At 32.0% G+C, this 27,962-nt stretch overlaps 1 protein-coding gene across 5 annotated transcripts; it reads right to left on the bottom strand.

Annotated features, from left to right (window-relative positions):
• Positions 1 to 382: 382 nt before the first annotated feature.
• LOC140061200 (uncharacterized) lies at positions 383 to 27,657 on the bottom strand. Of its 5 annotated transcripts, none has more exons than XM_072107708.1 (6): positions 27,490 to 27,657; positions 10,939 to 11,064; positions 9,590 to 9,904; positions 8,328 to 9,469; positions 6,843 to 6,939; positions 383 to 4,646 (listed from the first exon to the last, which is right to left on the bottom strand). In XM_072107708.1, exons 1-6 carry the CDS (start codon positions 27,604 to 27,606, stop codon positions 4,587 to 4,589), a joined length of 1,857 nt encoding a protein of 618 aa, XP_071963809.1. In that variant the 5' UTR covers positions 27,607 to 27,657; the 3' UTR covers positions 383 to 4,586. The 5 variants fall into 5 exon arrangements, with proteins under 5 accessions (XP_071963809.1, XP_071963811.1, XP_071963807.1 ...); XM_072107710.1 differs by lacking the exon at positions 27,490 to 27,657 and adding an exon at positions 22,562 to 22,730; XM_072107706.1 differs by lacking the exon at positions 27,490 to 27,657 and adding an exon at positions 14,089 to 14,395.
• Positions 27,658 to 27,962: the final 305 nt, after the last annotated feature.

Here is a 27,962-nt window from a genome sequence, read left to right as displayed (position 1 = left end):
ACATTTATTATATTTCTCTAATGTATACTATAGATAGGCTGTTGCTGGTGCATGCATTTATTAGTTCTGCATGCACTTCAAAATAGGAATGGAAGCTATCGAATAATGTTGATATAAATGATAGGGGAGGGGGAAGAGAATATTTGTTATTGAACTACAATTATTAGTCAATCACCTCCACCCCACCCTCTTTTTTTTTAAAGGGCATTTTTAGGAAATTGGAAAGGAAATGTGTTTCAAAACAACTTTCACAACATACTGGATCTAAACTCCATACTGTATTTAACAAATTGAAACACTGTCCTTCACAGGAACTTTTGGCTTCCTCATTGAGGAAATCTCCAAACACCGCTCACAAAAAAAGTCAAAGAAAACTCAATAGTCAATTTTAGATTAGTATATACTTTTAATTGCATTTTCTGAAGTGCGGTATAGTCGCAGTAGACTTAATCTTCAGTTATAACAGGATAAGCACACAAAGCACCAGAACTCAAAAAGTAATATTTAACACTAAATATAATTCAAACAGCTTGACATCTACTACCAGCCCCATTCTGCTGAATTGATCAACTTCCACAATACAAACAGGTTTATTCTGTACAAAGACTTGCCATGGATATGTTACTACATACAGTATCTACTTTCAGGACACAACCTCTGAATAGTTAAAAGTATATTTCCCCTTATCCGTTTCATGGGAAAATGTCTTGTGAATAGGGCTGTCCTGTCCCGAAGGATGGGTTCTACTACTGTTTTGTTAACCAGGCAAGCAACGGTGAAATCCAAACAAAATAACATTGTGAATTATATATTCCATTTTACAAAAAGGTTGTCTATATACCTATAGTACACTTTTACAGTCGCACACGACTCCCCAAACCTTTATTTTGGGATGCTTATTACCCATGACTAAAACCTGGGGGTAAAGTTGCACCTGCGTCAGTGTGGTAAACTGATAACAACAGAATGGGATCGTTTTCCATATATGGTGTTCCATATTTACTTAAGATGTTATCAACAAAATAGCATTCTAACTTGATCATAGACTCTTCTGTGTAAATGTTAAACGTTCTAAATATTGTTAGATCAAAATTTTAAAGTAAAAGGCATTAATGTTTAGTATGTTTTAATAAAATCATTTTAAACATTTTGAATTACGAGAAAACTGGAGTCAATCAGCAAGCATAATGAACACTGTAATCATGATGTCTGGTAACAAACACATTTTTTTGTTGTGAAAATAGTAATTATGGAACTCTTAACATTAATATACTAATTACCTACTGCTTAAACTACTTTTTAATTACAATCCACATTGAAAATTTATGAAATCAATTTCATCGTAGTAGTAATAAATCTCCAATTTATTAGGCAAGATTGAGAACATGACCAAGATTAATATCAGGGTAGCAAATTGCTTATAGTAAAAAGGGAAAATTTAACGTATAAATACTTCTTCCAACGCTACAAGGAGAACCAAGTCTAAAATAAAAACATTAAATTTGTCTTTCATGAATTAATAACAAATTACCTTGTATATTATTACTTTTAAATTCAAAACCTTTTCATTCATTTTTAATTATATATTTCTCTGTACTACGTACACTGTGTAATTATTATTTTTTAGTACAAATTAATCATCAAGGAGGGTATTAAATACATTCATAAACTGTGCATTACTTAATTTCAAAACTTTAGTCAATTTCTTTTCCTTTTTAAAATGAATTCACCAACATTTTAAGTAAACAGTTATTTTCTTCACCAACATTATTAATTAAAATCAACATTAATAAAGTACGTTTTAAGTATAAAAAAATGCTGTTTATATTTCATGATGTCCAAATAATTATATACAAATAATTTTTGTTTGAAATTTTTACTATATTGCATTATTAAACTGTGAAAAAAAACCGGAGAAAATAAACTTGTGTTTTGTCGGAAGACGGTCAGGGCAACATATATCATTCAGGATTTGTTAAGTTTGTTTTTGCAATGTTTTTAAAAAACTAGATCAATTTAAACAAACACAAACAGCAGATACTTCATATTGCTTTATTATAGCTAAGCTAAATACACAGTTAACATGAAATTCTACATGCATTTGAATAAACATTGTTCGTCACAAAATTTGCATATTCAGGTTGAATTGTTAATAGGCATGCGGCGGGGCAAACTCATAGAACAGCCTTAAAAAAAAAATGATATTTACAAATGTGAAAGTATGTATTTAATTTCACTATTTGAAAATTGCGCAAGAAATCCTCAATATTGCATATTATTACCCACAAGGCAATGCCCTCGTATGTTTAAATGTACGCAACCACAGATGTGCAAAACTAATGGAACAACTAACAAGAAGATTGTCGGACTGTAAAACACTTGTACACTATGTAAATTGGACAATTGCTATTTACATAATAGAGTATTTTAGTGCAGGTGAATTGCTTATGATCAGCGTACCAAATAGGTTGAACAACGAAGGATAGTATGAACGGCTGCAGCCAATTAGGTAGAAGGAACATTAAAGCCTTTACTCAACTATATTATACTTTGGGTTTATATGTACAGTGTAGGGTACATTGAGTTGAGTAAAAGTCATCATTGTTGTTTTTATGTAATCATGAAGCAAATACCTTTAAAGCCTTATGGCAACGAAAGTAAACTACGCACCTAAACGTAAATAAACTGTGTTTAAATACGAGCTCAGCTCACCTTAAGAAATCAACCTCACTCGACCTTCTATTGTATTAGAGCGCTTTAAACACAAAGTGCACAATTTATTTGCCAAAAAAAAAATGTGTTATATTCTTCTTGTAATATTATATACTATGTTTTACATAAACAGGAATATTACCAATAATATTATCAACAAGCCATTATTATGAAATAAATCCCGCTGAAACTCTATTTAGGAACCACAAATAACGTTTTCCAAAAAGGGACCGCAATTTGTTACCCTGTTGTTCTATCACTGTACTGAATATGATGTTAATAAAAATCAACTACAGACAACCCTATAAGTTTTGGTCTATCATTAGGATCACTAGCTATGTTCTATTTATCATGTAAAATAGTGGTCTCTAATTGGAGGGAGTATTTGCATAGTGGATCTACATTTAACAACATTGCATAAGTAACAAGCAAGCAAAACATTCACAAAATTTGAATCAAATATCTAACACGGCTTTGGACAAAACCCAATACCACTGTGAATACTTTGAATCGATCGATAGATATCAATCAATAGATATCAATCAGTAGATAACAATCGGTAGATATCAATCAACAGATATCAATCAACAGATATCAATCGATGGATATCAATCAATAGATATCAATCGATAGATATCAATCAATAGATATCAATCGATAGATATCAATAATAGATATTGATAGATATCAATCAATAGATATCAATCGATAGATATCAATCAATATATATCAATTGAAAGATATCAATTGATTGATATTGGTAAATAAACTGAATTAAGAAAGCATATATCAGTACATGTAAAACATAATACAGTCAGAGAGCCACGTTGATAACACATCACTGATTTCATACATTGTGAGGGCGCTGTTTTTTTTATGTAACCACTGCAAATTATACATAGGATATGGATGGAAATTTTAGATAATTTTTACAATACTCCTATTAACGTATACACATAATTATATTGTTGTAATGTATAAATAAATGTTGTATATTTTTTAGAAACCTCAATCCAAATATTTCTTCTATAAAACAAGTAAATATAATTTGCCAATTTGATATAAACATAATACAAAAAATAAAATGTTAAAGTAAAAGAATGGCATTAAAATACAAAATAGAGTTGGAATTTTTTAGGTGGGTACAGAAAACTTTATATAAGCAAAATGTTTTTTTGTTGTTATATATGTAACACCCTCTCAAAATTATCTGTAAAATAAATAGGAAGGGGGGTCATTTCTGGGAATGGGAACAGGGTTACAACCTAGGGATAGGAGGTCAGAAGTCATGGTTTATCCAGAAAGATCTTTAGATGGACGACCACCATAATATTCTAAAAAGCACACATAAAGAAAACCTAACTATAGGCAATTTTAGTTTCCCCTTTTATATTCTAAGGAAAGCATTAACCTCCCTAAAACGCTCTCTAAACGTCCCTGGATGACCATTATTATTAAGCCTATTGTTATACCAGACCCTGGCAAAAGACCTTTCTTATCATCCAAGTACATAAATAGGTGGAATTTATTTATTATGTCTATTGTCTATACTAACTACAAGTTGTCTTTTTTTAAATATAATTGTTTGTACAATAGATTCTAAAGAGATGATGTGTACCAAAAACCAATAACGTAGAAATATTAAAAGACTGCCGAATTCTAGGCCGCATTTTCTGGAACCTAGGTTGAAGCAAAGACTAAATCCAGGTCATTAGTCTTTATTTCATCCCATAAGATTTTCTGTCTTTGTAACAACCTAGGCATAAAACTAGAATTCTAAGCCGTTTTAGCTTAGAATATTCTGGAATCTTAAGGAATCACACGGTGAGATGTTGCACATGTTTTTGTGTTTAATGCCCCTTAGTGGTTCCTCCTTAGGAGGACTGTGACACCTGGATTACGTTGTTCAATCCAAATTCTGCTTCTACTGTTGGCTGAAAAAAAGATAAATAAAATGCATTAACATACTGTACATAACATGTGCTTTTATATTTATGGACAATTTTCATTAATAACTTTTGATTCAAGGCCATAACTGCTGATCAAGCCGAATTAGGATTAAGCTCTGTCTACACCATCAAACTTTATGTGACAAAAAATTGTGATGTGCCCATATATGGATATGATGTCATATTACTACCATTTGGGAATATCACTACCATATTTCGGCGCATCACACTTTTTTTGCAAACTAGTTTGATAGTGTAAACCGAGATTAAGGAAACATAGATTTACACTGCATTGTTTTCTCCATTTCAATTATTTACCCTTTGTTGTAATTTTAATGCAATTTTTAAAACTCTCACAAAAGCAAGTTTGGGGTACCATATTAAAGATACAAACTTGTTCCAAAAACAGAATGGAAGATGGAGATGTCCTGTGAAACACAACTGCGACAGCAGGTTAAAAAAAACCAAAAAACAAATTGTAGTGCAAATGGTCATGATAAAATTGTCTAATACTAAATAACTTTTAGAATGATTCCTACCTTCAATTAAGTACAATACTAAAAAACGCACTACATCTACTGAATTTAGTTAACGCAATTGTTATCAATATTACTAAAAAAATTAAAATGCACACATCATGCAAAGAGCCAAAATTCTGCCGTCAAGCTAAACCACAAATTGTTGAAATAATTATGTTAATTTAAAATTTGGACAAACACCATATTTCTGTTGCCAAAACTTTTACAGAATAAAAAAAAAAAATTTCAATTCTTTCTGTTTCAAATATCATATTTCAAAAAGACAGAGTGGAGGATATTTTGTACAAAAATCTGAACGAAAATTGTGTTGTATTTGGCTTTTACAAAATGCACAAAACTTTGATTGGTGTAGTCCTTGGAACTATCACAACAGCGATGTAAGGAGTATGATGCATGTAGTTAGAAAAGCAACAAAAGAAATGAAAAGATTTGCTAAATCTAAAAGGAACATTAAAACTGATTCTAAATAGAAGTTAAGGTATGTCTACACTATCAACAAAATTTGTGCCCAAAAATGGTAGTGATATGTCCAAATATGGTAGTGATATGAGACATCATCATTTCCATATTTGGGCACATAACATTTTGTTTGTCACATAAAGTTTGATAGTTATAGAGCTTTATAAAGTAAATGTAATCAAAAGCATTGTTAAAATGTATTTTTGATCATGATAAAATTGATTTTATAATAATAAACAATTTGTATTAAATTCGAATGAGATAAAGAATGCAAAGTCAATAATGTAAAGTTAATATTAAATTAAAAATCTACAGTAGAACTCTTTTGGGAAACTTTTATAAAAAATGAATACAAAACATTTTAACATTTCTGTCAGTACATATTTCAGGGGAAACTCCCATTAAGGGGACACTCCCATTAAGGGGACACTCCCATTAAGGGGACACTCCCATTAAGGGGATACTTTTCTGTGAAATGATATATAATATCATTTCGATATATGTTTTATTTTTACACTTCGCCAGCCCATATTAAGGGGACACTTTTATTGTCTTTTGAAGAAGTCTCCTAAATAAGAATTGTTCTGAAGGAGTTCTCTTTAGAGGAGTTCTACTGCACTACAAAAGAAATGAACAAAACATGCTACATCAGAACAAGACTAAACAAAATGCCATAAGGAAGTTTCAAACATGCATGCTATGGAAAACGATGAAATACTGAATCGTCATTGGACAATTCCCTCACCTGATCAGTGTCTACCTTTGTTTCGCCATCAACAGTGAAATTGTAGTTGTATTCACCCTCCGCTAAATCAATACTCAAAATAAATTTACCCTCACTGTGGAAAAAATGGGGTCCATGAACCCAATTGGTTATTATTCATTATTATATACACAAAAAAAAAAAAAAAAAAAAAAATGCCCATTCGTAAGGAGAGGATGCACATTTCATGCCTCATGCTTTAAAAGGAAACAATGCCAACAAAACTGAAACTGGACTTTTGCCAAATTTTCGTTTTCCATAAAACCACTGTAACATGAAACCTAATGTGAAAACTAATGACAACATTTTTGTTTAATCGTAAAACAACATCATAGATTTAAATTCTTTTTTCGCAATAACAGGTTCAGTTTTGTTTGGCATTGAATCCCTCATACATCCTGTCTTGCGTATGCTAATTACCTTGGAGTTATCGCATCTCCACTGACCATCTACTATATATTTATACTCGTATTCACCTTGCGATAGAGCTATCATGGTGGACAGATGGTGCATGCCACTACGTAACAAATGAACAGTTAGTGAAATTACAGCACAGTGTTATTAAAATGTTTTTGATTTGTGATTTAAAGCAAAACTCTGGGCGAAATGAAAAAAAAAAATGTTAAGAACAGCAATTTTCATTAGATAATTAGTTATGAGAGAGTTGAATTGATTCTAGTAAAAAGTTATATGAAATGTTTAATTTGTTGTATGTAAAGTTGAACAGTTAATGTTGTTTTTAGATTAAAATTTTAGTTTTAAATATAAATAACAAATAAAAACTTGAACAAAAATGAGAAGTGCAGAACTTATTACTAAAAGCTGAAGTCAGTCAATATCTATAACTTTGTTTAATGCATTAATTTATTAGCTTTTAATTTTTTTGAATAGAACATTCAATGGAATATTTCACATTGCCAACTTTGAAAATTGAACTTTCGGAAATACTTTATTAAAGCATTGTTTAAAAAATACATTCAAACATAAAATTCATCAGCATCTACAGTAAACAATTGGTATGACCAAGGCAATCTAACAACAGGACACTGAGCTTGCCTTGCCAAATAGGAACTCTACTCGCAACAGTCCTTTGATCTTATGTCTGGCTGCAACAAATACCAACAGGACTGTACTTTGTACATATTCTATGTGGCACAGGGTATCTGTTAAGCGGTGTGGAACTGATTATGTTGCAGCCACAGATAAATCCTTTGATCTCTGGAGCTCAGCATGCTGTTGTTAGATTGCCTTGTTATGAGAGGCACATTCAACATGTGCCATATGCTGAACATTGTTTGTAAACAGATTATCCAAATTTCTGATAAACAAAATGGGCCTAGTAGTAAAGACTAAATAGAAGTGTTATGCACTATTTGGATATTTTTGTATATCAAAACATTGCAGATTATTTGTTTTAGTTTGGAAGGCCTGGTTTAGGTTTTGTACAACCCTTAACCAGTTGAACATTGTCTACTGCAATCAGAGTAACAGTACAGCATTATCAGCGTATTCTTTTAACCAAGAGCAGAGACAAGCCAAATTGTTTACTCTTGTACACTTGTAATTAATGCATTAAACACGATTTATTTGCAGCTTTAAAAAAAAAAACACTGAAGAAAATATTGAACATGCAAACAAATGATTACAACTAAATATAAAATTAGGCAAACACAAACAATATATAAAAATAAGTGCAAAACAACAAATGAGCAACAAAACATAGTTTTTGAATTATCAATCATTTTTAGTCAAAAAAGTCTGAATTAATTGAACGATTTGTTTGAACGTATGCTTCACCATAAATGACAGCAGAGACAAGGTACTTTCAAAAACATAATTCTAAATTTTTAAATTTGGATAATATTTCAATCTTTAAATTCACAAATTAAATATAGAGATACTCACTCATGAACAAGGGGAGTCTTGGCACTCCAGTTGTCCCAACTTCCAGACACAGTTACAACATCTGCAGATTCATTCCACATAAAGTTCACAGAAACTTTGTCATTTGGTTTTTTGTCAATTTCTCCATTTGTATTTTCTACAGCAATTAACTCTGGTGTTGGTTCAGGTTCTGAAACCGGTGTAGGGTCATCTACTGGTGTAGGTTCGTCCACTGGTGTAGGTTCTTCCACTGGTGCTGGTTCTTCCACTGGTGCTGATTCTTCCACTGGTGCTGATTCTTCTATTTCCGTTGGTTCTTCTACTGTTGCTGATTCTTCAGCTGGAATTGGTTCAGTTTGGGACGGTTCCTCTGTGGCAGGTGTTTCTATGGAGTCTTCTGAAGTATTGTCTAAAGGTCCAGATTCATCTATTTCTATTGTTGGTATTGTTTCTTCTACTGATGCAGTTTTTTCTGGTTCCTCTGTTGGTTCTGGAGTAGGTTCTACTAATTTAGGTTCTTCCATCTGTGTTGGTTCATTAGCAGTCACCTGTTCAAGAGCAGGGATCATTGTAGGTTCTGGTAAAGCTGGCTCTTCAGTCGGTGTCTGTACTTCTACTTGTGCCGGTTCTTCGGCAGGTAGAACTTCTTCTACTGGTGTTTGTTCTGCCAGTATAGGCTCTTCAGTTGGTGTAGGTTCTTCTACTGGTGTAGGTTCCTCTACTGGTGTAGGTTCCTCTACTGGTGTAGGTTCCTCTACTGGTGTAGGTTCCTCTACTGGTGTAGGTTCTTCTGCTGGTGTAGGTTCCTCTGCTGGTGTAGGTTCTTCTGCTGGTGTAGGTTCTTCTGCTGGTGTAGGTTCTTCTACTGGTGTAGGTTCTACTACTGGTGTAGGTTCTTCTACTGGGGTGGGTTCAGCTGGTGCAACTTCTTCTACAGTTTCAACTACTGTTACATTCTCTACTGACATTGGCCTTTGTTCCACTGATGCAGAGCCCAAGATTGGAGGAACATATGTGTGTGTTTCCTCCTTTGTTACAGCCTCTATTGATTCTGGTCTTTGTTCCAATGATACAGATGTTACAGCTGGTGTAGTAACTATTTTTGTAGTGACTGGAGCAGGTTCCTCAATTGTTTGTGGTTCTTGAATTTCCACTACCTTTTCCTAAAAATACAAAAAATTAAGTATTAATATTAATTAATTGTTCATTCAAGTGTTATTAAACAACAAAAACAATGCTGATGCCATACATAAAAAGATAAATAAATAATGAATTATTATTACATCATCTGTTTTAGCTTGTTCCGTTGGTTCCTCTTTTGTTACTTCTGCTGGTGACTCCTCTTCTTTTGCCGACGGGGAATCCTCCTCCTTTGCTGGTGGTTCCTCTTCCTTTGCTGGCGATTCCTCCTCCTTTGCTGGTGGTTCCTCTTCCTTTGCTGGTGATTCCTCTGCCTTTGCTGGTGATTCCTCTTCCTTTACTGGTGATTCCTCTGTCTTTGTTGGTGAATCATCTGCTTCTGGTTTAGCTTCAGTTGATTCTTCTTTCTTCTCCTCCACTGGCTTTACATCTGCAGCCACTGGTTCTGTTGCATTTTGCTGGAAACAAAGAATTTTCATAGATAGATTTTATTCTAATAGATGTTTCACACATATTTCCAGTTGCTAAATGTATTGCTAATTTTACTAGTAGATAAAAAAGGACATTTGTAGCGTTTATTAGGCAGTTTATAGTTTATCCTCAAAATATAATTTTGTTTACATTCATTTCTATTGCATCTTCTCTATGGCAACTAAGTGCAATACCCACAAATAACAAGAAAAATGACCCTGATGGAAGGTTGATTAATTTAAATTACCTTCACTACAAATTAATGTCAAACAGCAAAGTAGAAACACAGGCTATTCAATTATGCACAATGTGCAGTTAATGAGGCCAATTATTTGGAAAATTTCAAAAAGTACAATTAGAAAATGTGAGTGATTCTATGCTGAATAAGACATTAATAGGCAGCATTCAATTTTTAATGATCAACAACCAAACTACGTCCCTAATACCAACTGAATTGGATGCAAATGTTTATCAGTTTTTGGAGGTTTGGAAAATATGTTTTGCATTTTGTCAATTCTAAATACTGAAAAAAAAAATTCAAAAAACTACAATTATGGATCATGTTTGCATGAAACCCCTTAAAAAACTTTCATTACATCTCTTTAATATCTGTAGCTGTTCGCAAGAAGAACCTAAGACGACTTCTACTTGGCTAAATGGTCTTTCACACCTATTTTGGCATGCGTCAAATCAAATTGGACATCAATGCTTCATTTTCACTCGGCTATGCATATTTTAATTGCCTCATAACTGCAAGGAGTGTTGTGGAAACAAAACATTGACGTTCAAGTTGATTTTCGAGCGCCGGAACAGATATAAAAGACTCTTTATACAAGTTAAAGCTCTGTCTACACTATCAAACTTTGTGACAAAAAAAAGTGATGATCATCACAATCGTGGGCTCATCACTACCATATTTAGGCACATCACACTTTTTTTGTCAAACTATTTTGATAGTGTAGACTGAGCTTTAGGTAGCAATTCTAAATATTCTTGGCAGGCATGAGCATAGACTGTTTACCTGTGATGCAGCCTCTCCACCTGCTGCTGCTGCTGGGTCATTCTCCACCTTTGTTGCAACCTCTCCTACTGCATTCTCTTGGATTCCATTTTCTCCTCCGGCAACCTTTGCTTCTTCCTTGGATTTCTGCAAAACAAATTAAGGAATTTAAAATTTAATTTATATAATTTTTCATTCTAAATTTTGTTGTGCATTATTTTATTTTGTTTATTTTTATAAATTCTATTTATTTCAATTCAATATTTATTGTTTCATGTTTATGTCTCGTCACATTGTATTTTTATGAGGGTCCCTAATGATCAGCTTCGACTGGATGGACCACCCTCGTAAAATATTGTTGTATGAAATTTTAAAAACAGTACATGTGCAAAAATTGATAATTTGAAATTTGTCCAAGTATTAGCTATTAAACATAAATTACAATTTTCCTAAATAACAAGAAAAAATATACTATCAGTCATAATAGAATATTACTGAAAATAATATAATTTCTATAAAAAATGTTTTAAAATCATTATTTTTGTTAATTTATATGTTACTTATGATCCAACATGATTGATTGCAATTTTAATAAACATTTTTATAACAAAACATACTTCCTGATTATTACATTATTATTACATTTCCAATTCATAAAATGATACTGTAACACCCAGTTTTTATTTAGCATTGCTGTTGAGAATTTTTTAATACATAATTCACCAAACATTCATTAGGCTATAACCATTAGGTATGCTGGCCATCTGTGTGTATCAAGAATAAATGAAAGACTAGCGTTTTAATAGACGTGTACTATATCATATCAACCAGCTTTTTTAGTGTATTAACTGCACTTTGAATAATTAATATCATTGTGAATTAGTAATATTCATAAAGATATTAACAATACATGGCAAATTATTGGTAAATTTGATATCTACTACAAAAAGTTTTTTCCTAATTAAACTGTTTGTAGTGGAACTGTAGCTTTGTGGTTTACATGCTTGCCTTCCAATCCAAAGCTTCAATCCTGACCTACTGTAGTGTCAGGGTTGTGACTCGCAACTCTTTCAACTCCACTTCCTAAGCCTCAGATGAGACTTAGGTTATAAGCACGATAAATTATTACATAGGTTATCCATTGTGTAATTGGCAAGTTACTCGCTGTTAGATGCATACTGTATGAAAAACAGAAAGAAGGAAAGCACCTCCCACTACTTCATACCAAAAAGCCTAAAAATGTTTGCTGACAATACTGCACTTTCAAATAAAATATTTTGGTTTCGGATGATAGTTTTTTTAAATGAATATTAGGAATACAGTAAAATTAGAGACAGATGTTACGGAATTCCCTCGTGCTATGTACCCAGTCTAGCGTGTAATTCAACACAAATTAAATCCTGTTAAATACAAATTTCATATTTTAAACTTAACATGCATGATATTGTACTGAATTTAATTAAACCCTCTGAACAACGAGCGTTGTTAATAGACTGCTATGTTGATTCATTTTAAGGCCACAATCTTTACATTAATTGGGAAAGTATGTTTAGTAATCCATGTTTTCTTGACTGAGAATGGAAGAAGTTGGCAAAATAGGATGTTTAACCCAATGTGTTGTGCAAACTAGCCTAGATGAAGGTCAACTGTCATCCCTTCCAAGCTACTGTACTGTACATGGGTGAATTGAAATCTTGTAGACTTGGTTGCAAGATTTCAAAAGAGAAATTGGGGTGTGGCGGGTGGAGAGTGGGTGCATAGTGCTATATACACAGTGACATGTTAAAGATGGACAAGGATTTAATATCCATATTTCTTTTTTATTATTTATCTTTACAATCCCTACCCCATCACATTAATTTACTATCTCTTTTGAAAATTGTTGATCAATGATAGAGTAAGCAGTTACTGTATTTTTAAACCCTCTCAATTGCCACTTAATCTCATCATCTGCTGTTGGTACCTTCATGGTATCCCTATTCTTGAAAACCTTTTTTAACTTTAACTAATTTCAATCCTTTATTTCATATGGCCTACTGTACTGTATTTACTGATGATATCAATATCATAATCATTTTCTAGGGAAAAGGACACATTATCATGATTATTGTGGTGTTTGTTTGTTTTTAGCCTTTTGTAATTGTTAAAAATCTTCAAAAGAATTCAATTATATATAAAAAAAAATACATGATTAATCTAGTATTACAATAAGTAGATAAACGAACAAATGTAAAAATGTATTTAGAAAGATATAATCTCTACTTGTTTATCATCTTCAGTATTTAAAGCTCAAAATACACACAATATATGCAATAATATAATATTAATAGATTAACCTTTACGAAGCCTTCAACGTAATGAAATAAATAGGCAATGAGATACTGCTATGATAAAATGTAACAAGATATATGACACGCATGCTGATGCATTCTGGTCTTGTGTGTCACATGACTGACTCATCTTTTAGTAATGCGTGAAGACACTCGATAAGTCAACTCTTTTCATCAAATGGAATCTCTGGTATGCTACTATACATACACACACATAACTATTCCTTTGACGTTTATAAAATATTACGCAATTTAAATTAAAAATTTATATCATGGTAATTAGATAATTATAAAGGTTAAACTGAATTGTTAATAAGAAAATATTATGATGCAATTAATTAAATTAATTAATTGGTGCTTTGTTCTAATAAGCAATGCACACTGTATTATTCTTCTATTAATTCCCTTTCAATTTTTAATGCTTCATCAAACAAAATTTTAAATTAAGATTAAAAATATATTTCTATATAAATTATAAGGGTAAAATTTAAATGTTTCAAAATGAATTTGGGTTGTTTCAGTAGAAATAATCACAGTATTGCTAGAGGAAGGTCATGTTTTAATTTAAACTTTACAGCAATTTCAAATTTAATGCTCTATTTTTTGGTAAAAAATATAATCAGATGTCATTATTACTACAGTACCGGTACTATCTGTATTTTAAATAATCAATGTTTTTCATCAACTGCACAATATATTATCTAAAAAGTGTATAATTATGTAAAATTTACATTTCTAGCAAAAAATTAAATAGGTTAAAATTATAATTTTAAAGATATAAAACAAAAGAGAAATCAAATGTTGTTTTGTGCATTAATAACAAATAGTAAATAAAACTTACAGTTGCTTCTTCTAACAATTTAGTATTTAGGTCCTCGAGAGAAGACAACCTCCGGTTTAATGCCGCAATGGCCGCCCAAATAGCGTTTATCGAGTCCTGCACTTGATTCTCCATTGACATCCCGCGATAAAATATCGTACCAAAAAATATTGAAACGCTCCCCAAAATAAATCCCCAAGATTTGAAGGCCACGTTAGACATGGAATGCTTCTTAACTTTGAATCATCTTCAAGAATTTTTACTTTTCTTTCAACCTCTGACCTCATTAATATGCATGTCAAGCTAGACTCAATTACCAGACATTCTTTAATTGATAAATGTGACAGGTGAGAGACTATGATGTCTAGCTTGGAGGATATCATATTTATCAACTTTGAATCATCTTCAAGAACTTTACTTTTCTTTCAACCTCTGACCTCATTAATATGCATGTATAAGCTAGACTCAATTACCAGAAATTCTTTAATTGATAAATGTGACAGGTGAGAGACTATGATGTCTGGCTTGGAGGATATCATATTTGTGAACTTTTGAAGGTAAATAAACACCTTGTTCAGGGTAATTATAGGAACATGATATTTGTATGAAAACAGAACAAGGTACACTTGACCCCTCATACAGAATTACAATAAATTGACGCAACAAATTAATTTTAATTTTTCACAAGTAAATAAATAAATATTGTAGATATCCTTTGTTCTTTTCAATCATTTTTTATGGTACTTTCATGCTGTAATCAACCTTTTCTCAATGATTTAGGTTGGTCTTTTTAGTACACTTTATTGTACATTTTTCTCTCCATATTTTGACCCGGATAGTTTGACATAATTTAGTCAGTTCAATTAAATATGTTTATTGTTAACAAGTATAGATATGTATGATATGCAATTTATTACCATTTTTACTGGATAACTTTATATATGCAGCTCAAGTAAATTCCTAATATTCGCCACCAACAATCTGAACTACTTGACACCTATTAAAATTCACTGCCTGCCTAAAATTGGTTACTTGCCTAAAATTATAGAATCTGTCGCAACTAATTAAAATCAATTACTGTTTGAAAAAGAACATAGCCAACTCCTCAAACACACGTCTTTGAAATTTGTTTTGTTGTATCTACTGTATTCCATCTAAATAAATAAGTGATAGTTTTGGAATAATTATGCGGTCAGTGTTGAGAAATGCCCTTAAAACATAGGTGTGCGATGTGTTCATTACATGGAACCAAACGCACAATGGATAAGTTACTCAATAATGATTGACTTTATTCTAAGAATTACACTGTTCTTATTGGTGTAGTGGTCTCCTAATAAAATGCCAACTATTTATGAGGAATTCAAGTGAAACCATTTTGATGAGAAAATGGAAAGGCTCAAAAGCCTTTGGATAACAAAGTATTTTAAGGCTTCATAACAGTATACCTTAACTTTACAAGAACTTTGACTGCAACTAGTGGAAACCTCAACAAAGTATTTAGAACACAAAATACAATACATTTTATAACTATAAAAAAACAAAAGCAGTAATATATTGAAAGTTTTTAACATAATTTCTCAATTATCGATAATTTTTTCATTCATAATTTAGCGATGGAAATGTTGTGGTATAATTTCAGGTTGAATGATATTTTTAATACAGTAATATGTTTAAAAATTTTCTTTCATAGACAATTTGAATTGACCCATACTGATGACACAGAATATCAAATCCTACAAAATCTCCTTGAACTGTTGTCCAAACTAAATGCTAAAATAATCTGCCAATTATTTTCAAACAAAGGGTCATTACATTTTTTTACTAGTCAACACAAATCATTAAAACTAAATGTTTTCTATAATATATTTAAGTAGAATTTCAAAATACATTGATTAAATACTAATTTAAAATGACTTACAGAGGCTGCTGACTCATTTTAATAGAAGATGACGTCGTTAAAATATATTCATATATTATACCTAGGTATTTGTTGTTCACTCAAATTAGTAAGTTTTCTAATAATTTACAGTAGAGAACCTCAATTTGTAATGTACAGTGGATTGCTAATGATTATATTCTTTAGGTACTATGCTACCTATTATTCACTTTTTATTGAACGTTTTACTGATAGACGATCTGGTTTCTATACTTAAAGTTCATTATAGAAAGTATGTACTGCTATTATTTAGTAAGGGACCCGTATACAAAGTGTCCCCATAATAGTAGTGTCCCCTGGATAGGCGTTATTGGTGTTACAGTACATACCAGTATTGCGTTCGTTTCACAATTTAATTGTGTCCCCTTCGTAAGGGTGTTTAATAGGTTCACCCATATTTTACTATAGGGTGTCCCTTGATGATACAAGGGATTCCCCTTGATGAATACAAAGGATTCCCCTTGATTAATAGGGGTGTCCCCTTGATTAATAGGGGTGTCCCCTTGATTAATAGGGGTGTCCCCTTGATTAATAGGGGTGTCCCCTTGATTAATAGGGGTGTTCCCTTGATTAATAGGGTGTCCCCTTAAGGGGCATCCCCTTCATGAATACAATGGATGTCTCCTTGATGAATAGGGGTGTAGTCACCTTGATGAATAGGGGTGTAGTCACCTTGATGAATAGGGGTGTAGTCCCCTTGATGAATAGGGGTGTAGTCCCCTTGATGAATACAAGGATTGTCCCCTTGATGAATAGGGTTTTCCTCTAATAAACAGGGATTCCCCATTATGAATAGGGGTGTCCTTTCGATGAATAGTAGTGTCCCCTTAATAAATATGAGGAAAGGTGTCTTATGGATAGGTTTTTTAACACCACAGAATGAGATTTCAATTCAAACAATTCTAGTTTATTAAAAATGTAAGTGGCATTGCAGAATAATCTGAATTGCGCCAAAATTGTAATTTTATAAAAAATATCAAATAATATAAAATTCCATTTACAGGAACTTATATAAGAATTTGATTACACATGATTATTATTATCCATATAAGGTCAGAATATTATAAACATATTACAATAATGAAATCATTTTTTTTAGTAAATAGCTGTGAGTCATATTACATTGATAGCATAAAGGTATTATGCTGTAGTAATAGTACCGCAAATGTTTCTTTGAATGTAGTGGCTCTCATAAAATATTCATAATTATTGGTTTTCATTTAAAAAAAAATATTTCGATATTAAATAACAGGAAATTAAATGAAAAATAATAGTAACAAAATAATTATTTCATTTTTAATAATCTAAATTTATTATTATTTTATCATCGTCCTTCTAAAAACAAATATTTTTCTTCTTTGGACAGAATTTTACAAGTACTAGAGAACAATATGGAAAGACAATTACAGGGCGCTATATAACAACTAAACATTTGTATACAGTATAGTACTTTTTAAAATTAGGTCTCAATTGAAAATCAGTAAATTGTTCAAGCTTCAATAAAGTGAATACCGTAAAGTAGGATACAATCCTCAAAATTCAAATGAGAATGATTCCATGTATGTTAATAAGAATGTACACCCAGCCTTTAAAATTTAAATGATTCAGTATGATGCGTTCTGAATATTAAACAGTTAACAGCAACACTTTGCTTTACTTGCATACAGAGAGTAGGTTAGTAATTCTGGCAGCAGTCAACAAAAGCAATGAGAGACAACCTAATAAACCAATGAAAAAAGTCTAATTTCACAAAATTAAATAACGTTCTCCCAAAGCAAGTTTTTACCAGCAAGGTTTACTGGAATAATACTATTCTGGATTTGTACGAGGCGCGGTTCTGGACATTATATTATGTCAACAAAATTTAGTAATGTTCTAAATGGCGCCCCGTAGATCTGACTGAATGATGTAAGAAATGTAAAGTCAGTGAATTCATACTGCAAAATGGGATAAAACATGACCATCCACAAACAAACATCAAGATGATTAGGAAATGGCCTCCGTAATAATTGTCTATTTGACGACGTTTTGCGACAGATGTCTGCCATACTACTACCATCACCTAGGATTCAGACATTGTTTAATCATGGAGATATAAAAATAGTACTTCCATGGTTTAATTGCCCAGACTTGAATTCTATATTGGGAGAACATTGCACTACATGTAACAACAATTGGATGTTAGAAAATACTTGGAAAAGAAGCTGTGCTTACTCGCTCCATCCTTCTGGTGGTAAAACAAGTCTTCTCGTCTAAGGACTATAAACCGTAGGTCCAGTGGACACATCTGGTTCATGTTCACTAAAGAACCTGTACATCTTTAGGGCATGTTTCTATAGAGCAGAAAATACGGTTTTGAATACCGTTCTTATCAAGAACGGTTTTTTCATGCTAGCAGAAATGGGTCCCCACAAAAAAACACAGATCTTAAAAACGGTTTCAAAAACCTCAATTAATTGCGGTCTCGATCGCAAAGAACCGTTCTGGAACCGGTTTCCGTGGAGCAATTTTTAGCTGCAACACAATCTCAATTTGACCCCAAAAACTGAACTCTGCAGCATGATTGCGGTCAACTCGCAGTCAAACCCGCGCGATAGGACCTAGGCCTAGTCATTTTTATTTCTCTAGATATTTTATTAAACTAAAAAATGTGGACCGATGTCATTACGAGGTTCATAATATGTGGGGAGATTGAAGAAGATGAGGGGAGTTGCCGGGAATCGGAAGAAACACTCAAATACATACATGTTTTTAAGAATATTGTAATGCGTGTGAAAGCTAGACGAGTTCAACTTGACAATATCGGAGGGTGCGACGTACCTAGGCCCTATACTTTAACCAAAGACCACAATAACGTTTCAGGTAATAATGACAGGATTACCTACCCCTTCTATGACGAAATGGATGCAATTCTTGGGGATCGCGCTATGCGAAAAAAAGGTAAATATGACCTCGCTCCAATCGTGCTTCCGCCTAATGAACTGCATTGTGGTGTATACAATGACGTCATTCATAACGAACGCACATGGACGGAACCGGTTGTATTGGGAGTAAAAATTGAGCTGCAACGCGATTTTTATTTATAAACAACTGCCGAAATCGGTTTCCAAAAAACTGTTCTTTTTTTATTTTTCAATAGAAACAGGCCCTTAGAGTTGAGTAGGGGGATACCGGATATACTACAGGTAGTTCACTGGGCCCTCTGGGAGAACAGTCTTTGACTAAAGAGGTACACAGAGTCAAGCAAGATCTTATTGCCTCGTCCTTCATATGAGACATTAAGCTGTTGCATAATAATAACAAATTGTTGTACACTCTTTTGAATTTTTACATGTTTTAAACTTTCAACTGGAAGAGGGTGAAGTACCCATTAAAGTGAAAGTTATACGAGTTCTACTAAAAATCAAAACAATTCTAAACATTTATTATGAAATGCCATTCTTTCTACAGGTATAGTCATGTGATGATAATATGGAAAATTGCCAGAATACCAAATTCTTGCATTTATGTCAATTAAATTGCATTATAGATTAGAGGTAGCTAAATATTTCATAAACGATCCGTCGGGTTGCAAAAAAATAAAAATAGTCATTATTTTATTTTACAAAAGACATGGCTGAGTGTTAAATTTTAGGGAGGGAGGTTGCTAAAGTCTGTTTACACCTTTCCCCCTGGAAATACCAATTTCTTGCATTTATCAAGAAGAAAATCTTTACATCAAACGTCAAGAACAGCAAAATGAATGATGGTTATTTCAGTTTCCTACGTGAATAGTATACTGTAATAATAACACAAAAGTACATTTCTATTTAAATTTAATATTGGATGTCACCAGTTTCTCCCCCCCCCCCCCATTTTTTCCCTGGATTATTCCCACCTGCCCATCTCTTTTAAAAAGATCTTTCCATATCCATATTTCACATTTCATTTTTCATTATGTCAATCAGGATTACCAAGCAGCAAAGACAAAATAAAAAAAAAATACTAATTTCAAATCTACACCTCCCCTCCTCGATCTAATTTTAGAGTTGCATAACTTTCTTTACTAAATTTATCATAAACGCAGTAGCTAGTTTTATTAATCAATTGTAAAAAAAATTCAAGCATTCAGAGGTGAAACCTAGAGTCCCATGTACTTCACAGTTTTGAATTCTAAAATTAAAAATTAAAACGGTTTCATAGACAATTTTATAGCTTTCGTTTGGGGACGGTAGACGATAATTTAACAAACCGTCACAGCTTGTGTAAAATGGACACATTCAACCAGCTAAAAGTGGTGGCTAAAATGTACAGAAAGAATACAAAAAGAAACCAACATCAACAAATTTGTCCATAATTTCAGTGTTCAATTCTTGATAAAACATGTCCAGGGTAAATAAATACCTTTTTTTGCTTCAATTCGAATTGTGGTTTAGCCTCAATTTTGGCTAAACATCATTCTGACATTGGTGCTGTCCATCACAATATACAGTACTATGAAACGGCCCTCATTAAATATTCAAATCCTGGTCAGAAGAAACTAAACATTTCTCCTATTTGGCCTAATCTGCACATTTCTATTAATTTACAATAGAACAAATGGACCTGGATAAAATCAAGGTTACAATCTGATTTTGAACAAATTATTTAATTCATAAATGAAGAAAAACATTCCATACAATGACGTCCAATATTATGTCACATGACAATTCCTTATTTATAGTCGTATGGGCAGGAGACATCAACCTAAATATACGTTAATAAACATACGACCCAATGCACTTTGTTACAAATTGGTTTGAAAAATAAAGTTTTGATACAAGCAAATATATTTTATAGCCCTCTATTATTTACTATCTATGATATTTTTATTCATGTGTGATAAACTGAATTATGGTAACATGTGTGGTGTATCATATGATCATGATGGGTGGAATCGAATCGAGCAAATTGCTTTATAATTTTTTTTTTTTAGGCTAAACCACAATTTGCATTGAAGTGTAAACAACTTTTTAAAAGACTTTCTATTTACTAATGTACAGGAATTTGTTAATCAAGAATTGAGAACTTTGTGGACTGACTTGATTGTTGGTTTCTTTCTGATAATTTAATCAAGATACAGGGTATTTATATTTTTTCTGTACATTTTAGCCACCACATTTAGCCGGTAGAATGTATCCATTATACGAGCTATTACAGTCTGTTAAATTATCATCTACCGTCCCCAAACGAAAGCTATAAAAATGTCTATGAAATAGTTTTAATTTGCAATTTTAGAATTCAAAACCGTGAAGTACATGGGACTCCAGGTTTCAATTACCCAGGCACAGTGACCTACAATGGTTGATGGTTTTAGGAAATCCATTATTCCTATACAGATATTTGACATTGTCAAAACATTTTGTTGCCATTATTGAATTGAAAGCAATACAGTCAATTTTGTTACACTTTACATTGGAAGATTGCCAAAACAAGAATATTATTATTATAAATATTAGTATACTGTATGTACTGAAATGAAATAACCTTTAACCTATAGCTACATGAATGTACTGTGTCACAATACACAAATTATAAATAAAAATTACTGATAGCTCCTGCACTGGACGGTATGGCCAGTACCCAAAATATTTAAATTCATGTTTACTAGGTAATGCAACAAATGTTAGTGATTCTACAGTATGAATTTGTAAGGTATGCATGGACAATGCTATTGTATTGAAAGGGTGTCTAAAGTTGTTGTTAGTTTGAAATTCGTGTTTTCTCCTTAGAGGGGAAAATCCTATGTTGGTTTATCCAGGTAAGTTAGGCACGAAGCAGATTTAGCATCGCAACAAACAGCCTGGCTCTATGAAAGTACAGTAGTCTCTATGTACAGTAAAGTAGGCTACTGTACTCCTGTAACTGCTAATAATGTTAAATATCTTGTAAATAACTGCTTACAGTAAGAATAGATTTAGTTCATGGTTTTGCAAACACCATTTGTCAACAAGACCAAGTGTCATGGGCACTGTGTATTTACTATCAAGCTCAAATACAAGATTAAATTCACAAATTATACAAAAGTGGTTTTATTAGGCTTATTTTATAACAAAGGTTCAAGATCAATGCCTGTCATTAAACATTCAATATACCCTTTTCAAATCTGCATAAATTGTTACAACTTGTAACCGGGTTTGATTCACAAGGATCCTCTGTGAAATATCTGGAGAATTTCCAGAAAATTGTCTTCACACTTCGCAAACCTGGTTACAAGTTGTTACATTTTGTAGATATAATCAAAATATGAGTTATATAAACCCAGGTTGTGTAATAAAAAGACTGATTTCATTTTTCAACAGTGAGGAGAGTGTGGTGAATAGAAGCTTTACATAAGGTCCACAGTTCGCCTTCATCCTATTGTAAGGTCTTGCTATACACTACACTATGTACAGTATAGGCTCTGGTTATAACTACAGTAAATGGTTGTCTGATCCATCCATCTTCACAACTATTACTGTAGGCTAATAATATGAAATTCATACGGACTTGCATCACTTCAGAAAAAAACAGCACAAAATACCAAAGTTACATACTTACCATTTTATCTAGCGATGTTCCCATCTCCACAAATATGTATTGTATCACAAAACACAAAATTAGATGTTTTTATATACCGTATAGCTTTTTTTATTGACACTTTTGGCCGTTCCCCAAAAGCACAAACTCAATTTGATAGCACGGACAAAAATGCATGTATTATCTGGTATGTTGGGGTGTATCTGAACTAAAGCCAACACTGCTGTTTGTGACTCAAGCATCTGTGATTATTAATAAATCATTATGGTGTCATCAGTAGACAGGCTAGGACATACCCACATCTCTACAGATTGCATACTTCTTTAAACGATAAATCTATAAATGTTTTCTACCACGATTTCTTTATATAACTCATATGTCTTTAAAATGACATTTATTTTACTTTAAGTGAATTGTTTTGATTTATTATTAGTTCACAGGGGTTCATGCAAATTTTACATAATTATTTGTCATGATGTTCTACTTTATTTTATAGCTTCCCTAGATTTGATTGCTATAAAAAGTACAGTACAGTAAAAAAACACATTCTGTGTAAAATTATATTCTGGATACACCTTTATTCTGGGGACACCTCTATTCTGGGGACACCTCTATTCTGGGAACACCTCCATTCTGGTGACACCTCTATTCTGGTGACACCTCCATTCTGGTGACACCTCCATTCTAGGGACACCTCCATTCTGGGAACACCTCTATTCTGGCAAAAGCTATATTCTGGGGACACCTATGGTCTCTTGTTTTCAAAACGGCACTTCAGGAAAAGGTGGGTCGTTTGAACTTTCAAACCCTCCTGGCTATATACGTGGAATTGAGCACATAAAAAAAAAAAACTGGATAGTCACAGGTTGATGTAATAACATAAAAACAGGCCAAATCAAAGTGTTAAAACCACACCACATCCTGAATTAGCTGTTGAGGGTTGGCAAATAAGCCTGCTCCAGTTCCTAGGAAGTGCCGATTGTTCCGGATACTCAACTACAGGAAGTTAACGATTTCACCTTCTATCACTTTGGATCCGAATGAAGAACACATTTTGGGAAGATTTTTTAAGTGAAAATATCATAAAATTTTGTTCGCACTTGGTCACAACGCAAGGATTTGTAAGCGTACCGCAAGTAATTTTGACCAATCATGATGCAATGGATCATCCAAACCGTCGCTTCTGATTGGTCAATGCACTTGGATTGAATGCACGTCATTGCATTCCAGTGGCAACCAATTAATACCAAAAATACTAAAGAAAAACGTTTTCTTGAAATAAATTAACTTAAAGGAATTGAGAATGGTAGAATGTGGCTATTCAAATTTCTACATTTTTTTCTCAATAGAACAAACAATAAATAAATTATCATATAGTATCAAATATTGTTTTGTCTTCACATTGATGCGAGATATATACCTTCTATATATTTTTATACTGAAATGAATAAAATTAAATATATTTTATTGTTTGAAAAAATACGATCAAATGCAACAATAAATGTAAATCTTGTCTTTACAGTATATTTTTATACTGAAATGAAATGGGTAAAATGAAATATATTTTGTTTAAAAAAAAGGAACAATTTATTTATTATTCAATACAATGTTAAATAAATGTAATAATGTCAATACTGTAGAATATTCTCATAGCAAAATATGAATTGATACAGAACAGTAATATATCACAAAGCAATAATTTTATATTAAAATCTCTTTGTTTGGATGGAAGAAAAATAAAATGAAACAGTCTTTCTTTCTCTTAAAAAAAAATAAATAAAACCACATTTTATTAGTGGTAAGCCTAATAATTACAGGCTAGGCACTTGTAGACAGCTGGTGTAAAACACAACGCATCTCTTTGTTGTCCTTGTGTTCGGCTAGATCTATCACATATGAATATGTTTATAATTGCCAATACAGTACCTGTCATTGGTATTGGAAATTTTGTCAAATACAACTGTTTAGGGTTAGCTAAATTAAACCATGTTAAACAGTATCCTTCAATACTGTTCAACACTTGTCTTGTTTTAGTCGGTCAAATATTGCGTCGGAAACAACTTCTCCTGAACTAACCTGCTACAACTACAAAATCGTGTTAGTACACTTCCCCAATAGACATTTAAACTTAACGTTTGTCATTAACTTATAAATTATCAACTCACTGATTTTGTGGCGTTTAAATTCATTAGTAAGCTTCCACTTAAAATCATTTAATTTATATCTCAGTAAACCAGATGAATGTTTTCAACCTCAGTTAATTAATTACTGTATCTTCATGAAACCTTTTTATTTTTATTTTTGATTAAAATATCAATCTGAATTTGGAGTATGAATCCAAGTTTTGTAAAGTTTTTAAATGAGTTTTTTATGTAGCTCATTTGGTTGACTGCACTATTAATTATAGTAAACTGGCGAAAATATCCTCTTAGAAATACTGTACCATCAATGTATCAAGCTCACCCTGGAATAAGCCCACCTTGGAATACTGTAGGCCCACCCTCTGGAATACAGTAAGCCAACTGGAATAGACCTTGTAATACAGTAAACCCACTCTGGGATACAGCAAGCCCACCCTGGAATAGGCCCACCTTCAAATAAGCACACTCTGGAATAAGCCCATATTGGAATAGGCCCACTCTCTGGCATACAGTAAGCCCACCATAGAATAAGCCCACCCTCTGGATAAAGTACTGTATGTAAGCCCACCTTCGAATACTGTAGGCCCACCTTGAAATAAACCTACAACAGGGACTCCTAAAATATAACTTTATTATAAAAACATCAATCAAGCTAAAACTATTTACAGTACTTGGGTACAATTAATATTTCATTTACTCAAGACCAACAGGATATAGGAAGTTGGGCTAGTGGTGAGTGAGTGACCATGCACTTTCCAAGTCATAATGACATCTACCTTTTGGAATTAGCAAATCACCAACCAGCACTAAAGTACAGATAAGGAATATTTCTTAATAAAATATACCTGTTCCAATATCAAGTAACTATATTGTAGTAATAAATAGGCCATGTGTGAAAATATGATGGTATGATTGTGGTACTGTACTGTGCAGTTTAATTTACTGTATTAATTTAAAATTTAATTTTTAATAAAAAAAAAAGGAATACTATACTATCTTAATTAATATAGAACAAATGAAGGCCAAATACTGTATAATTAATATCATGACAAGACTGAAGATACAGTAAATAATGATGTCACACAGTACTTGATAATACAAATAACATTTTTAAAATTGGAGGTACAGTATATTTACTATTTTTGGGTATAAATTATGAATATTTCTAAATATTGACTAGTTCCAATCGCAGAGTAAATTTTATAATTACTATATAAAAATCTATGTTTCAACCTCAATTTTGTTTTTTATTCTTTTCTGAATTGTTTAAATTCTATTGATTTCAGTCCGAGTATTCAAGCTTTTTTCTCTTTTACATAAAAATTGAAATCTTTGTTCATTTCAATAATACTTTAGTTAACATTCAAACTTAACATTACACTTAAGTTGAGTGAAAATGTATGCATGAAGTTTTTTTTCCTTTGTCAAAACATGCATCATGCTACAGTAATTTTCGGAAATTCAACGTCTCCGGAGGGAAGTTGGAATTAGTGTACAACATTAATGTTCTACGAAAAAAAAAACATCAAAAGCTATTTGTACATTTGTTATTGCAGAGCAGACTATATATTTAATATTAAATACGAATGTAAAATCATACATATGGAAATAATTAAAAATAATTAGATATTTTACAATTCAATAAAAATTAAATATACAAGAAAAACCATGTTTATATCGTGTCTTTAAATAATATGGCAGTATAAAATTTTATATAGTTGAAGAAATAATGATTTTAAAATAGAAAAATATTTCATTTAATAGATTAAACCTTTTTTGTAACAAAGATTTGTAATGTATTTAATTGGCACCGGTGGTTCAAAAATTAAAATTTTTAAATGTATTTGATTGGCACCGGTGTTTCAAGCAATCAATTCCACTTTTCCCATTCCTGCCAATCACTCCCACAAAAGCATCTTAAAATCAATAGACTATGCACAGCTACTTTGGAACGAAACGCATGAGTAAGCAAGAGTACGCAACTTATCATCATAGCAGATATATCTGTACATAATGTAATCAATATTATGTGGATGCTATGAAGACCGTTCTTCTCGGTATGGCAGAGCAATTATTTCTAAATTGTTACATGATTTAAGAATTTTTTTGTTGTTTTAAAATTATTCTTAATTAAAAAATACCTAGATTTTAAATCAAACTTGTTGTACTGTATCACTACAATATTGTTTTATGGTGTCATTACATTTTATGGTGTCAGAGTACACAGTAATTATATACTTTACCAAAGTACTTCCCCATGGGTTATGGTTTGTGACAATTTATAAAAAACAAAAAAGAAAAATTGATTAATTAAATACCTTATTTATTAATTTGAAATATTAATTAATGACATTCCATCATTTTTTAAAAGACTTTTGTGTAATCAATGTGAATGAATAAATCATTACTTATTATTTATTCATAACAAAGTGTTATTTTAATGTATGGATAAATTATGAATATGATGATATATTGATAAAAAGGAGGTTGATGGGTTGAGAGCTGGATGAGTGATGAAAATAAAATGATGAAAATAACATGTTGAAATCCACTCTGTGCTCTATGCTAAATAAAATCATTGTATAGCTAAAATATCTAATCAAAATGACTAGAAATAGTGCAAAAATAAAGAGGAGAATGAACGGAAAGGTAGGCCATTTTCTTTTCGTTACCACAAACCACCGGTTGACGCTTCACGTTGTCTCGCTCCCTGATCCTCCTAGCAGGGCGTGTTTTTACCACACATGAGGCAGCCAGCCGAAACACACGTTGTGTTGTTAATGTTGAATAAACAAATTATTTACTTACCTTACTGCCCTTATTCTTTTTCTTCTTTGAACTTTTAGGTTCTACATTATTTGGTTTGCCTCCGTCTGCGGCCTTTAGATCGTAAGATGTTTTTCCCTTTCCTAACTTGTTCCCCATTTTTCAATCTTTTCTTTTCGCGGTGAAGGTAAAAAATGCGATCTTCTTTGATTTTCTTGTAAACAGCGCCACCTATTTTAAACAATTTCTTTGTTTTTGACAATTCTAGCATATTAATTTTATCATTTTTTAAAAAGAATCTTACGCTTGTTCACACCCTAACAATGCGAAAATTCATCGTAAAGTATTGTCACTTTATCATCAGATTATTATTATTTATTCATTATTACAATACAATTGAGTAACAAAAATATTTTTATGTCATACATCTTACTTAACCATGGTGGCACCTTTTGTTTTCCCTTCTAAATAGAGAGTACGGTACAGTAGTTAGTATTAGTAATACGATAGTAGTT

Source organism: Antedon mediterranea, chromosome 10, assembly GCF_964355755.1.
Source record: "Antedon mediterranea chromosome 10, ecAntMedi1.1, whole genome shotgun sequence".
NCBI classification, from domain to species: Eukaryota; Metazoa; Echinodermata; class Crinoidea; order Comatulida; family Antedonidae; genus Antedon; species Antedon mediterranea.
Note: the sequence above shows the minus strand (reverse complement) of the source record. Positions and strands in the feature narration are given on the sequence as shown.

Excerpts from the sequence above, each read along its gene's own strand:
- LOC140061200 (XM_072107706.1), bottom strand. The coding sequence starts at position 14,289 with ATGTCTAACGTGGCCTTCAAATCTTGGGGATTTATTTTGGGGAGCGTT. Across the intron at positions 9,905-10,938 it reads GTGGAGAGGCTGCATCACAG|CAAAATGCAACAGAACCAGT; the intron begins GTAAACAGTCTA and ends CTTTGTTTCCAG. Across the intron at positions 6,940-8,327 it reads AAGACTCCCCTTGTTCATGA|TGGCATGCACCATCTGTCCA; the intron begins GTGAGTATCTCT and ends TTTGTTACGTAG.